Here is a 13,914-nt window from a genome sequence, read left to right on the forward strand (position 1 = left end):
CGATACCGATCACGCATTCTCCAAATCGCTCGTTGTTATTCGCGAAAACACGTCGTCCAGCGCTGATTATCCGCGCGCGTTTCTCGATTCATCGCTCGTGAATCGTCGCAGCGAGCCTACCGACTGCGGCGAGCGACCTCGCCAAAGAGAGAGAGAGAGAGAGAGGGAGGGGGGGGGGGAGAGAGAGAGAGAGAGAGAGAGAGAGAGAGAGAGAGAGAGAGAGAGAGAGAGAGAGAGAGAGAGAGAGAGAGAGAGAGAGAGAGAAAAAGAGAGCGAGCACCTTCGTATTATCTCGGAGATTCTCTGGGGAGGAGAGTCCCCCCCCCGCCGAGCCGAGAGGGCGAGAGCCTGCTGTGTTGCGCTGCGTTGAAAGCCGGCCATGGTGGTGCGTGATGCGATGCGGTGCGGTAGAAGAAAGGCGATGGACAGCGCTCGATTCCCACGGGCAGAGCAGGCCAACACACAGCCGATGGAAGCAAGTGGAGAGCGGTGGTAGCCGGAAAGGAAGTACGAGCGCAGACGAGCGAGGCGTCGTCGTCGTCGTCGCCGTAGGTCGCCGTACAGAAGAGAGCGTTAACTTGTCGTCGCGCGTGAGAGCATTTACCAACCGTACTGCGCGTAGATTCTCGTTCGTTCTCGCTCACTCACTGCTCGCCGCGGCCAAGAGCGATCCTCCTTCCCGTTCTCGGGCGAGAAGAAGCCAGAGATCCGTTCGAGGCGCTGCGGGCGCCTTAACGCGGCCTCATGGTGCTGTTGAGCGGCTGCATGAGGCCGTAGCCGTGATACGTGGTGTACACCGCCGCCGGGTTCTGCTGGTGGGGATCCTGCGGATACGGCGCGGGCACGTTCACCACGCCGACCGGCAATTGACTCGCCTGATTCATAAAGCCGCCCAGCTGCGCCTGGTTCATATACGTGCCGGCCGGCTGCGCCATTCGATAGCTGTACTGCGCGGCCGCCATGAGATTCGTGTTGAGCGCGACGTTCGGACTGACTCGGCTGGCGGCGCTCTGCATCTGCGGGCAGGTGGGGCTCGGGTCAAGGGACTGCCGGTAGAGGCCTTCGCTAGGGTACGGCTGCGTGAGCGACGCCATGTTCGCCGGGTTAGCCGACGACCTGGAGGCGGAACGGCTGGGCGGGCCGGGTGTGCCGGGTGGCACGGTGTTGACGTTGTAGTAGTTCTTGGCGTAGCCAAGCGGCACTTGCGGTGGCGTCGCCAGCTGCCGCGACGTCTGCGGCGGCGTCATGGTGTGGGGGATCGGCGGCGGTGGCGTGAGGTTCATCGCCGGCGACGGCGTCGGCGGTATCATCTCCAGGCCGTTGGTGAGCTGCTGCAGTTTCGCGAGGCTGCACGAGTTGGTGGTCTGGTGATTGCCGGAGGCCGACAACGGCGGCGGCGCCGGGGTGTGCGAGTGCGGCGGCATCGCGCTGGTCTGTATGTAGAAATTCGTCGTGGTCGTGCAGGGCGTAGGCGCGCCCGACCGGCCACTGCGGTGCTGGATCACGTAGGTGTTCTGCGTGGGAAAGCCCTGCGGCGAGCCCGCCACCGTCATGTAGTTGCCCTGAGAGATCACCATGTTGTGCGAGTGCGCGGCGTGCGCGGCCGCGGTATGCGAGTGCGGGTGAGGCGGCATCGGCGGCACGCTCATCGACGACGACGGGGACTGCTGGTATTGCGGCGGTATCGGATGCGTGCTCGTGTGCGCCACGGTACTATTGCTGTGACCGCCGCCGCTGCCGCTACTCTGCGACGTCGTATGCTGGGAGGTCTGCGTGTGAGGCGTCGCCGGTGGGGTGGCGCGATGTGACGACCTGCTGCTGCTCTGCTGCGTCGACCTGGACCTGTGAGTCGTCTGCGAGCCGCTCGCTCTCTTGCTGTGTGACTGCGACTGCTGTGCTTGTTGCTGCGGTGCTTGCGACGGTTGTTGATGCGCTGACTGTTGCTGCTGCTGCTGCTGCTGCTGATGCTGCTGCTGCTGAGACTGACTGTGCGCCATATTCTGATTCTGGGCCTGTTGCGCGAGCGATAGCTGCATCGGCTGTGGCGTGTGCGCCTGGGGTAAAGGCTGCGGCGTGAGACTCTGTGGCATCGGCTGCGGGCTCTGAGTCGGTATACTTTGCGGCGTGTGAGACTGCGGCGGCAGGGGCTGCGGTGTTTGACTCTGCGGCAACGGCTGCGGGCTCTGAGTCGGTATGCTCTGCGGAGTGTGCGACTGCGGGGTACGCGGTTGCTGAAGGGACTGCGGCTGCGGATGCATCGGATGGATGCTCACGTGAGCGGGCGGCGTGTGCTGCGGCATCGAGCAGTCGGCGTATTGCACCTGTTGTTGTTGTTGTTGTTGTTGTTGTTGTTGTTGTTGTTGTTGTTGTTGGTGCTGTTGCTGCTGCTGCTGTTGTTGCGCCTCTCTTAACGTCGCCGCCGCCGCCGCCGCCGCTGTCGGTATGTTCACCGGCATCGGTGACGACGACGACGTTACCGGCGCGGTAATCTGCTGCATGGGTACCGTCGTCATTGGCACACTAACCGGCGGCGGAATAGATGGCAACGCACTGGGTGGTCGCTCCACGCTGTTCTGCGAGGCGAGGTCGCTGGCTATGGAAGTGGGCGACTCCAGGCCCAATTGACTAACGTCCAGGTCACACTGACCGTAATGAAGCGAGTGCACCGAGTTGGTGGTTGAGTCTGGCGTGTACACTCCCATAGACGGTAGATCCGGCTGCGACGGTGGTGTCCGCTTCACCGAGCCTGGGTTCTCCAGGTGCGGGGTCGTCTTGCCGCTCTCAGGCGAGTGCTGCTTCAGCTCGTCCGTCTGAGTTTGCAACTGCAGCGTGCTGTCCTGCTGCTCCAATGCTACCGTGGGCAACGTCTTCTCCTGCGGTGTCAGAGGCTCGACCTCCGTGCTATTCACCGTCGTGTTATTGGCGAGCACGCATGTGCTTCGTTTGTCGTTTGCTGTCATCGCGGGAGACGCCTCCGTCTTTGGCCGCGTCAAGTCAACCTTCGCAGTGTTCTTGGGCGTCTCGCGGACCAACTCCTCCTTGGGGTCATCTTTCTTCGGCAAACCGGCGATCTCCGACTTGTCGACTTCCTCCTCTTTTGGTGAAGCAACTTCAGGTACTGTTTTCGATGCCTCCGGACTGCAGGCGGGCTTTTCAGTCTCGGAGTCCTTATCACATTCGTTTAAAGTTTCAGTCTGATCGTCGCCGACCGGTAGATCCGCCGTCGCCGTCGCCGTTGCCGTCGCCGTCGCCGTCGCCGCCGCCGCCGCCGCCGCCGCCGCCACCGCCGCCACCATTGCCGTCGCTGCCTCCGCTTTCAGCGATGAGCTCTCGTTCTCTTTCTTCATCACCTGCGACTTATCGTCCGCTGCTTTCTCGTCGTTGCAAGTCATCTCCTTCACGGGCTTCTCCGCGATAGGCGACAACGGCCGCTGCTGCTTTTTCTCGCCGGTCACGGGTTTAGGCATCGGCGCGGATATCTCTTCCTCTTCGCCTTCGTCCTCGTCGCCACCTTCGTATTCACCGGGACTCTCGGACACAACCTCCGTTTCCGGGGTAACGACCGACCCATTGTTCTCCTCCGCGTTCTCACTCTTGTTATCGCCGTTGCTGACTGGCGCAGCGTGCTTCGACGGCAGATCCGTTACGGACGGTTGCTTGCTACGAACGGAACCGTTCTTCACGGCGTTTTCCGCGGGTGGCGGGGATAACGACGGCGGCTGTATCACAGGACTCTCGGCTCTGTTCTTCGTCGGAGCTTCCGGCGTCAATTGCGGCATCTTCAGAGCTTCCGCCGCCGCCGCCGCCGTAGTCGTCGTCGTCGTCGTCGTCGTCGTTGTTGCTGTTGTAGGAGTTGTCGTGGGAGTTGTCGTCGGAGTTGCTGCCGTTGCCGCTGCCGCCGCCGCCGCCGCTGCCGCCGCTTTGGTCCTACCCCGTCTCGACAGCGACGAGTTCTTCATCGGGTCTCGCGTCTCTTCCTTGCCGCCGTTACAGTGCGTTTCCTCCGGCGCTTTCTTCTCCTTCGTCTGCTTCGTCTGCTGCATGTATTTGGACTGCCTGCTGGTGACCTTCAGCAAGATATCGTCCACCTTGCACTGCTTCTTCGACGAGTTTCTCTGACCCAGCGGAGTCGAGGCTCGTCGATTTGACTCGGACTTGAGAAGAGTCTTCTCCGCTGACGTTTCCTTCGAAGGCTCGCTTTCTTTCGATTTGTCCTTGTCCTTTGTCCTCTCCTTCTCTTTGTCACGTTCCCGCTCAGCCTCCCGGTCGCGCTCCCTGTCCCTCTCCCGCAGAGACTCTCGTGTCCTTTTTCTGACGTTGGTCTCCTCCTTGTCCGCGACTTCAATCTTGTCGGAATGTTTTCGTTTCCTCAGCGGCGTCGTGACGACCGACGACTCGGCTAGATACGTCTTAGGCGGCCTGATCCTCCTTTTCGACATCGTCATCGTCACCTGCGGCGTCGTCGTCTTCGGCGGACTCGTCGGAGCCGGAGTATTTTTTGCCGAGCTGACCGCGCGAGAAGTTCTCGTCGTGGACGCCGGGGTGCCGCTCTTCGCGTCAGTGTCCGCGTCTTTCCGGCTGTCCGTGTGCTCGACGCTACTATTGGTGCGACTCTCCTTCGCGGATTCTCTCGATTCCCTCGACTCTTTCGGCGTCTTGACTTCTCTCGTGTCCTTGGTGTGCTCCTTCTCTTCCTTGACCGCCTCCTTCTGAGGCGCGCTTCTCTGCGGGGTCTTCGGCTTCAAAGGTGACGATCTCCTCTGGCCGATTCTCCTCCCTCTCGGTTTCTTCTTAATCTTCACTCTCTGTATCTTTTCGACGATCGCCGCTACCGGCTTAGGTTCCACCGCTGGAGACACTTCCGAGCCGGTGTCGCCGCTCTCTTCTGGATTCTGATACGGGTTAGGTATCTGAGTGAGCAACGGTATCCATCTGAGACAGTCGGGATCCAGCTTGATGCGTGAATTCTTGCGCACTTTCGCCATGTGAGCGTCCACCTTGTTCCAATCGACTACCACAGCCATTTTGGAGTTCGCCTCACCCGGCAGGTATACCGACTTGATGAAACCCAGCAGTTGCATCGCCGTGGCGATGTCGTGCGCCGACACGCCGGTCTCCTTCGTGATATCGTCGAGCTTGATGCCGTTGATGTTCCGATGCGAGTCCAGGTACTCGAGCACCACGCTCTTCCAGAAGGAATGATACGACACACGACCGAGATCCGAGAGCGGCTTCTCCGGCGTGCCCGGGATGCCCTCGACTTTCGACAGGAGATAGCTGAACTCTATGAGAAACCTGCCGAAGCCCTGCCTCTGATACTGCGGTAGTGTCATGATGCAGGATACGTTGTACCTTTGAGCCGGACAGTGCTTCTCCTTGCTGAAGTAGCCCACCAAGTGGCACCCGTGCCTGTCGTTCTTGGTCACCGCGTAAAAGAGAAACGGCTCCACGTCGTAATAAAGCGTCTTGTGATCCAGGAACAGCTTGGCCAGCAGACATAGATTCTGACAGTATATCTTGTTCACGTTGCCATCGATCTGCAACAACGAGGCGATTCCTCCTCAGTTGGTAAACACAACTTTCTTTTGTGCGCGCGAACTGGTACATTATAAAGATAACATTGAACACTTCCTCTTGTGTGGTGAGGCTACAAGTGGTGTGGATCCATTTACTCGCAACCACACACCAGTTTTGAGCGTCGCTCAAACCTGGCTGTGAGTAGAAAAGCAATAAAATAATCATACATTTTATGATGTGAAAGAAAAGCAAATACAGTGTGACGAAGATGCGCGCCTACCTCGAAGACGGACAGTCCGTTACACCTGTAGATCTCGGTCGCAGGTGGATGCCTCCAGTGGCACTTGTCCATATGCCTGTCGAGCACCGCCCGGCTCTTCGTGTACTTGAGGCAGAACTCGCAGAAGAACAACTTGGGTAGCCGCGCGTATTCCTGAGGGAACGGACTCGAGTACCAAGTCTCGACCTCGTAACGGCCAAACACTATCGCCGCAGGATTTCGCGCCGCGCTGCCGGGCGTACTGCTGGCGGACGGTTCGCTCTCGTCGTTGTTGGCGGTCAAGCGGGCCGCCCGTTCGCGTGCCTCCCTAAAGAGGTCCGCGTCCTTCTGCGTAACACCCGGCGGCAAGAATTTTGACACAACAGGTTCGTCTGTAAAAAGAGGAAGGCACTTGATGAACACGAGCCCGAGCCGAGTCAACACGCGACGTTGTTCTAACGCAACAATTCGTTCGGTCTCGTTGCGGTCTCGTCTCGGTAGAAATCGGTCGAAATTTTTCCATACTTGTCGTCGAATCATTAATATCGAACAAATCAGATCTTCGTGTGTACGACTTGTTTAGACTTTAACCGCTTACAATTTGTTGTATGAGAAAAAAAAGATACGGAGAAGAAATGTGTCTCGTGTAAAAGAAATCTGATGGACGAAATCGATAAAAACAATGAGAAAAATGTCAGGAACGAACTCGGCATCGAACGTGGTAAAATGCGTTCGACGCGCGCACGCACTTCGGTATAAAAGAGAACAAAGGAAAACGTTAACACTAAAGTACGTTACGGCACGTGTCGACGACGTTCCGCGACAAAAGACAAGGGGATAAACGGTGTGCATTACGTCGCTGGTGTAACTCGCACTAGATACGAGATGCATTACACAAAAAGCGAGGATAATCTCATCATCACCCATGACTCAGGTACGTGAACATGACCCTCCCTCTGGACGATTTAGTAGCCATTATATTTTTAGACTAACGGAGGGATTATTAGCCACGTCCTATTGTAGGAACCGACTGGTCAAAAAGTGGATCTATATTAAACCATAGGAAGCTAAATTAAATCGATCGGCGCATGGTGTGGTGACCAATAGCAACCCCACGTGATACAATAACGTCAAAGAACGATAAATGAAAAAAGAGGGGAGAAAAGAAAAGAAAAGGGGAAAAAAAAAAAACAAGAAGAAAAGGAAGATATTATAAACGGAAAAGAATGCGGTCAACAACTCCCGATCGCTGTTAATAATGTGAGTAGTATTCCAAAGCAAAGCTGTGGGTTAGGTTTTTTGTGGGATGTGTTGGCAGAGTATCAAAGTTCTGGCTCTTCGTCGGCACAGGGACTTCTCTTTTGTGAAGAAGGGGGTGAAGGGGGGCGGTGTTATACAACAGTGCCTGCTAAATGTCAGCAGCAGCAGGTAGGCTCCAGTGTGAATGGTACAAGGGGGCGGCTGAGTGAGATAAGCCACCCATAGTGCCGTATTTCTCGTCAGCGCCTGGAAACACTCTGATTGTAGTCGTCTCGTTTTTACAGGCTGACAGAAGGGAGAGAAGAGCTGAGAAGGAACGAATATCGTCAATCTCTGAACGTGTTGGATCGAACGTTAACAAAAACGACGACGGTAAGCTCGGCGCGTCTCGCGTGTCGTCGTCTTCCCGCGTCGCGGGATCTCGATCGAGATCGAATTCCAGCCGTGTTTCTTCGGAAAGTGGGCCGCGTTTTATCATCTGTAAAAACGCAACGACAATGCTCGTGCCCGGACGCCGCCGCCGCCGCCGCCGCCGCCGCGATACATGTGGCGGAAGCCACAAATCGGACCACAAATCGAGATTTCGATCGCGAACGGTCGAAACGAAAGAATACAAAAATAATCGGAAAATTATCCCAATGTACAAGATGAGATATCCGAGTGAAAGTTGTGCGAATTATATGTCGTGTTACATTATATATGTACATTATGGTACGGTGCATATTTGCAGACGCAACTATACAGTCGTGTGTGTGTGTGTGTGTGTGTGTGTGTGTGTTCTGTACAAGTACCTATCCTGACAATAACCACGGTGTTGGTTGCAAAAGAAAAGAAAAAGTAGACGTAAGATGATTGAGTCCAAAGTAACGAATGCATGATTAAGAGGCGGCTTCTCTCTCTCTTCCTCTCCCTCTCTCTCTCTCTCTCTCTCTCTCTCTCTCTCTCTCTCTCTCTCTCTACACGTTAGTACGTATCCCTTGTAAAAGTCTCGTCGTAATTTCTCTCGACACTCGACAGCCGTCTCCCAAAATGTATGTAGCGTGGATTAAAGGAAACAAAATGCCAGAGCCAAGTAATAACATGATTAACAACATGCAATAACCACAGTATTCACAGAGTGTAAAACAAATGGGAATAGCTTCTTTTCTTCTTACACGTCGCCCCCAATCGCCAGTCACGTCTCCGTATAATTCTCTGCGATTGTGTATGCGACTACCCTCGGATTACGTTATCGCGAGATATAACCATTGGTTTTACACCATGTGGCGGATAAACGTCTCACCAAGGAACCTGATTGTTCGTGATTAAACTATAATCGTGATCGTTGTGATAGCGACGCGAAGACAGGACATCCGCAAGTATATCGGTAGGTTTTCCTCGGATTATCTGATACTCGGTATCTGACGGAACAATCATGTTATCTTGGAAGATGTTATATGGTCACCAGACGCTCGTGTACACACGCATCATACCACACCATCACAGCACACCACACCGCCAACACATCCACGTGGTCGTGAGCGAGGATTAGATTAGAAGGAAGTCTTCTTTTTCGACTTTGGGTGCATCATCGAGGTTAGGACTTGTGAACGGGTGGGGTAGACTCTTACCCTTCCTGGTGGAGCAGGGTGTCGCGCGGGGTGTCGTGGTGGTGTTGGTGGTGGTGGCGCTAGTACAGGCTCGTGGATTGGACTTTGGACTGGGATTTGATTTGACGGAATCGGAGCTGAGGCCGGACTTTGCAACGGGACCGGGCACAGGGTGGCGTGACTGACTCGTATCCGCAGCCGTGTGCTTCTTTCGCGACTGTTGTTGTTGCTGTTGCTGCTGCTGCTCGTGTCTCAACGATGACGATGACGGTGACGAGGGGTCTGCGACGGCGGCGCACTTAATGAGCGACGACGCGTCGTCTTTCATTAACTTTCTCCTCTCGTGCTCGTGCCTCTTACTGTTCACCGCGGTCTTCACCAGACTCGACGGAGTCATCTTCGGTAGTTTCTCGTTTAGCGAAGAATACAGACTCTCGTCGGAAGGAACGAAGATACCAGGCTTCGGTATTCTCGACATGATCTCGACGACTTCGGTCTTTTTCCGTTCCTTCGACTTACTGGGCGAATCGTCCGATTTGCTTCGCTGGTTAGCACCGATCCGCGAGGAGACTCGATTGGTCTTCGCCTCAGCGTTATCCTCAGCGTTAGGCCTTTTCCTTCTATCCGGCGCGTAATTCGGCGCCGGCACGCCCGCCGATCTCGCTCTGCTAGGTGCTGAAAAAAAGTGGCTCAAACCGTCGAAGAGGCTTCTCAACTGGCCGCTCCCGGGTTTCACCTTGTTGTCGGCGCTCGCAAATCCGACGCCCGGCGACTGCACGGCGGCATTGCGTTCGAATTTCAGCGGTTTCTTTCTGCTGTCTGACGCAGCGGCGGCCGCGGGCTGTATGTGCAAGCCAAAAGTCGGCGTGTCGCCCACGTCGAGCTTGGGTACCGGAGCGCCGAAGGTGTTGGTGATATTGCTGAAGAAAGGCGACTCTACGTTCAGTTTGGCGGCGGCGGCAGCGAAGCCCCACGGCTTGTCCTCACTGAGGTCGCAGGCGAACGGCACTTTCGTCTTGGGAGACTCGATTCTGTCGTGTTGCGCTTCGTCTGACGACGAGCAGGAATCGCTGCTCTCGCTCGAGCTATTGCCTTCCTCATCATCGTCCTCATCCTCGTCGTCATCGTCGTCGTCGTCGTCGTCGTCGTCGTCGTCATCGTCGTTGTCGTCGTTGTTGTTCTCGTCATCGTCCTCGCTACTATCACTGCCATCCGAGCTCCCGCTGCTGTTACCGGCCTCGCTACTGCTGCTACTGCTGCTGCCTTCGCCGGCGCTGCTACTGCTGGACACTCGCGACGTTCCAGACTTTTTCGAATTCGCGGTACCTCGAGTCGACCTAGCGCTAACGTTCCGCGAGGGTTTCGTTTTATCACCGCCCCCCACCCGCTTCAATTTACTGTGCTCAGCGTTAAACGCGCTCAATCTAAAGAACTTTTGCTTCTCCTTGGAGATCCTGTCGTTCTTTTCCTCGAGTAGCCTACCCTGGCCTGCGAGTGGGGTGGGGGGTTGTGGTAAAGGAGAGGAATTCAAAGGTGGTTGACGAGGGGAGACAACACCCGCATTACCGTCCGAGCTGCTGTCCACCTGAGCCAGTCCCGCACTCCCTCTCTTGCTCGGGTACGCATTCGCCAAGCATTTTCTGGATACCATCGATCTGTAAAAGAAAACATCACCGCGAGGTACATTAGTTTACCCAGTCCGATGTCCAGAAGGAAGAAGAAATCATCGCGTGGTCGTATTCACCGATGCGAGCATGCATTGTCGTTAGGTCGATTCACAGAGGTATATTCTCACAGAGAATCCCGACGTAACTATATTGAAAAGCTTTACGTTCAAACAACAATGAACACTTGTTCGGAGCGTTTGTGGGAAAAGATTTCCCTACTCCCTACTTCATCACCAGGACTCGACTTTGTTCGTTAAACGTTAGATGTTACGAGGCGCGTGACAAGTTCTACTCGTTATTATATTCTAATATTAGTACGTTTCCCTCCATCGCGCGCGAATACACCACATGCATACCACGTGCGTACGCTCCCCCCCCCCTCTCTCTCTCTCTCTCTCTCTCTCACACACTCACTTTCGATTCTCCCGTAACTTCAGCCTCTTCCTCGCGCTGTTCGTCGTGTCGTCATCGGCTGAGTCCTGCGCCCTGTTCTTCTTACCGTCGTCCTTGCCGACCGGAGTATGGGCTGTTAGGCAGTGCCGACATCTCCAAGGCGCTCGGATCTTCTTGTCGAGGCCGGTGTCGAGGCAGCTGGGGTGGTAACACTTGATGCAACCGGCGCACTTGACCAGATAATTCTGCGACTCTCGTTCCAGATGACAACCGGAGCAAGTCGGCGAGCAGCCGTCGCAGGACCAGGTTATCCCTCGGTCGACGAACATCGAGAGTTCCGGCGGAGCGCAGGAATTGTGCAGAGCGGCACCGCAAGCGATACACCTGCTGAGCTTCTCGCTGGAGTTGCGCCTGTTGTTGTTGTTGTTGTTGCCGGCCACCGTGGCGCCAAGGCACTCTCTGCAGATCGGCAGCGGTGCTGATGGCTGCTGCCGAAAAATGAGCAGGGAACAATGTCTAATTAAGTATCTCTGACCCTATGGTCCTCTCTCTCTCTCTCTCTCTCTCTCTCTCTCTCTCTCTCTCTCTCTCTCTCTCTCTCTCTCTCTCTCTCTCTCTCTCTCTCTCTCTCTCTCTCTCTCGTACAAGAGGAAATAAATACAGTATATAAATATATAAAAGAAAATGGTAGAGCCCAGTAAACATCGATATCTTGTAGACATCTAAAAGATATGTCTTTAGAAGATGTCTAGAAGGTGTCTAGAAAGATATCTAAAGATTTAGTTGAAGATGTCTTTATAGGATTTTCTAAAAGATATCTACAGACATTTAAAAGATGTCTGGAAAGACATCTTTGACCCCTTCCGTGGCAGAGCAAAATTCATTAAAATGCACTGAAACCGCCCCACAAAAAATGACGGGGCGGATTTTTTCAATAATTTGTATACTTCAGTTTTTTTGGTCGCCGAATCCGAATTTGAGGTCAAAATATAGAAATTCACTAAATGTTTAACCGTGCCACTTACGGCACGGTTTTGGCTGGACGCACCGGTGGCGTCCGTGCCACGGAAGGGGTTAACATTTAGATCCCTAAAAGATATCTTTTCGGAAAAATGTAAGACATCTCAAGAAATCTGAAAGATATCTTTTTGTCTATTTGGGAGTAGACCCGGAGACTATAATATAGTCTGGTATATCACGCGGAGCCTATTATATTATATTGTATTATAAGGACTCGTGTGATTCAAACATGGGAAACTTGTAGTATTCAGTGTAAAATAATATTTATAGAGCGTGCGTGAGGGGATGGCGAGATAAAATCGAGACTTAAATTCCAAGCATCCGGCACGGAGATGGACAATGTCCTTTTTCTCTCTCGTGGACGGTTTAAGGACGAATGCTATGAAATTACAAAGTAGGCTGCATCGTTCAAGGCGCTCAAGGAGCCTTGACGCCGGCTGCGTCGATTCTCGCGTATCGGCCACTCGATACCATCTACTGTTATGTATCGCGTGTGCAAAAGGCGAACGAGTCCCGGGCGCAGAGCGTAATTATTCATTTCGGCGCGGCGCGGCGCGGCGATAACGCAGGAACGCCGGTTAGGCAACGCGGTGCACGCCGCACTTATATGCGTCGGAAGGGTGCATGTTATTAAGAGAGCGTGGGTGAGAAAGCCAGCAACGCCGGTAACACACAACGGTAACGATAATTTCGAGGAAAACGCCGCCGCCCGAACAGAACAATGAGACAGCGTGCAAATTGCCAAGAGATGCGAACTCTTAATATCGCGCGGAGGTGTAATTAATCGAACACGAAAGCGATACCGCAATAATACCCGCGATACGTTGCCGATACGAGATAAGTTTACAGCGCAAAAAGAAAACAATAACGGAACTTGCGAGCCGGACATAACGGCGACAGGCTGCGGCAAAAGCAGCCTACGGAGAGAAGTGTCTCGTAATTACCTGAGATACTCTTTCCGTGTCGACAATGAGTAGAGTATACCATCTGTATCTCCATTTTGAAATTAGGAAGTTTTTGTTGCAATACCGTCTCTCTCGGACACGGTAAACGTAAATCGTGAATGCTATCGGTCGCGTACATTGCGACCGATTATTTCTGAGCGAATAAACGTTCACATGATTGAGAGAGACGGTATTGCAAAACACTTCCTATTTCCTGCTGCACAAACGGACGACTTCCAGACAATTTGCTTACGTAATCTTAAAAAGATCTTTTCGACGTAATCTCTTTTTCAGTTTTCAATCATCGCGTTTCGTAGACCGTTTCGCAACAAGTGTGAACTTCGCGCGCGCGACAAATAACGCCGCGGCCGCGGCTCGTTCCAACTGGAGGATGTTAAATTTCAAAGAGAAAGCACAAGATATGCGCGCGCGATTTGCCTCCGTTTCTCGCACCGACAGCGACCTGTTGCGCGATTGGCCGACTCGCTCGTGAATGCTTCACGCGCCAACATTACCCGTTAATTTCATTCTACCTCGAAGTTGCGAGGGCCGCAACAGAGCCCGCGGGGAACAAGTCACCGTGACTTCGAGCGGAATTGTCCGATATCGTTACGCCGCGACTGCCGATACAACGAGTTGCTGAACTCACTCGATCGCGAGGCAACAACTGGAGCTGTCGGAGGCGGCAAACCGCTCTATTTTGACTTTGAAATTTCAAAACGTCGATCGCGCAATCGTACCTGCGAGCTCAGCTAGTTCAAGCGGAGACTATCGGATCTCTTCCGGCAATGATTTTTTTCTTCCACTTTAAACGAGATTAGAGCAAAGAGACGCTTGTAAACAGCGCGAAACTAATTCGCGTGCTTACACCGAGTTGCTTACGATTTCCTAAATAACGTTACATAACGCGCGCGCGCGCGCGCGAGCCTTTATCTCATTCAGCGAAACCTCGTCCCGGTCTTCAGACAATTTCCACCGCGTGCCGAGCTGTTCTCTCTCTCTCTCTCTCTCCAACGGGCGGTAAACGACATTCCGTTTCAGCGGGTTAGTTAAAGGTCCGCATAATACTTCCACCTCGTGGATGGCATTTAATCCGCGTTAACGTGACGGCTTCATTTCCGCCCGTGCAGCCGGCTCGCCGCGACTTGTCGCCGCGAGAGCATTGCGATCGACCGTCCGTCGTTGCAACGCGCTTGCTATGTAATTTTCAAAATGGTTGGGTTCCTATAAAACGGCTTGTCGTCGTCGGTGGTGGTGCTGGTGGT

The 13,914-nt window shown here is 54.0% G+C and overlaps 1 protein-coding gene across 9 annotated transcripts in view; it reads right to left on the bottom strand.

Annotated features, from left to right (window-relative positions):
- The window catches only part of enok (histone acetyltransferase enoki mushroom), a 30,152-nt gene that overhangs the window by 3,904 nt on the left and 12,334 nt on the right, over positions 1-13,914 (bottom strand). For 5 of the 9 annotated variants that reach the window (XM_025297334.1, XM_025297335.1, XM_025297338.1 and 2 more), the window contains 4 exons: positions 10,707-11,173; positions 8,647-10,280; positions 5,798-6,168; positions 229-5,537 (listed from right to left, as the gene is read on the bottom strand). In XM_025297334.1, the coding sequence (XP_025153119.1) occupies positions 732-5,537; positions 5,798-6,168; positions 8,647-10,280; positions 10,707-11,173 (7,278 nt within the window). In that variant the 3' untranslated portion in view covers positions 229-731. Of the gene's footprint in view, positions 1-228; positions 5,538-5,797; positions 6,169-8,646; positions 10,281-10,706; positions 11,174-13,914 lie in introns of those variants that run through there. The other 4 variants (XR_003112686.1, XR_003112685.1, XM_025297339.1 and 1 more) reach the window with 3 other exon arrangements.

This window comes from Harpegnathos saltator, unplaced genomic scaffold (assembly GCF_003227715.2).
Source record: "Harpegnathos saltator strain DR-91 unplaced genomic scaffold, Hsal_v8.6 scaffold174, whole genome shotgun sequence".
NCBI lineage: Eukaryota > Metazoa > Arthropoda > Insecta > Hymenoptera > Formicidae > Harpegnathos > Harpegnathos saltator.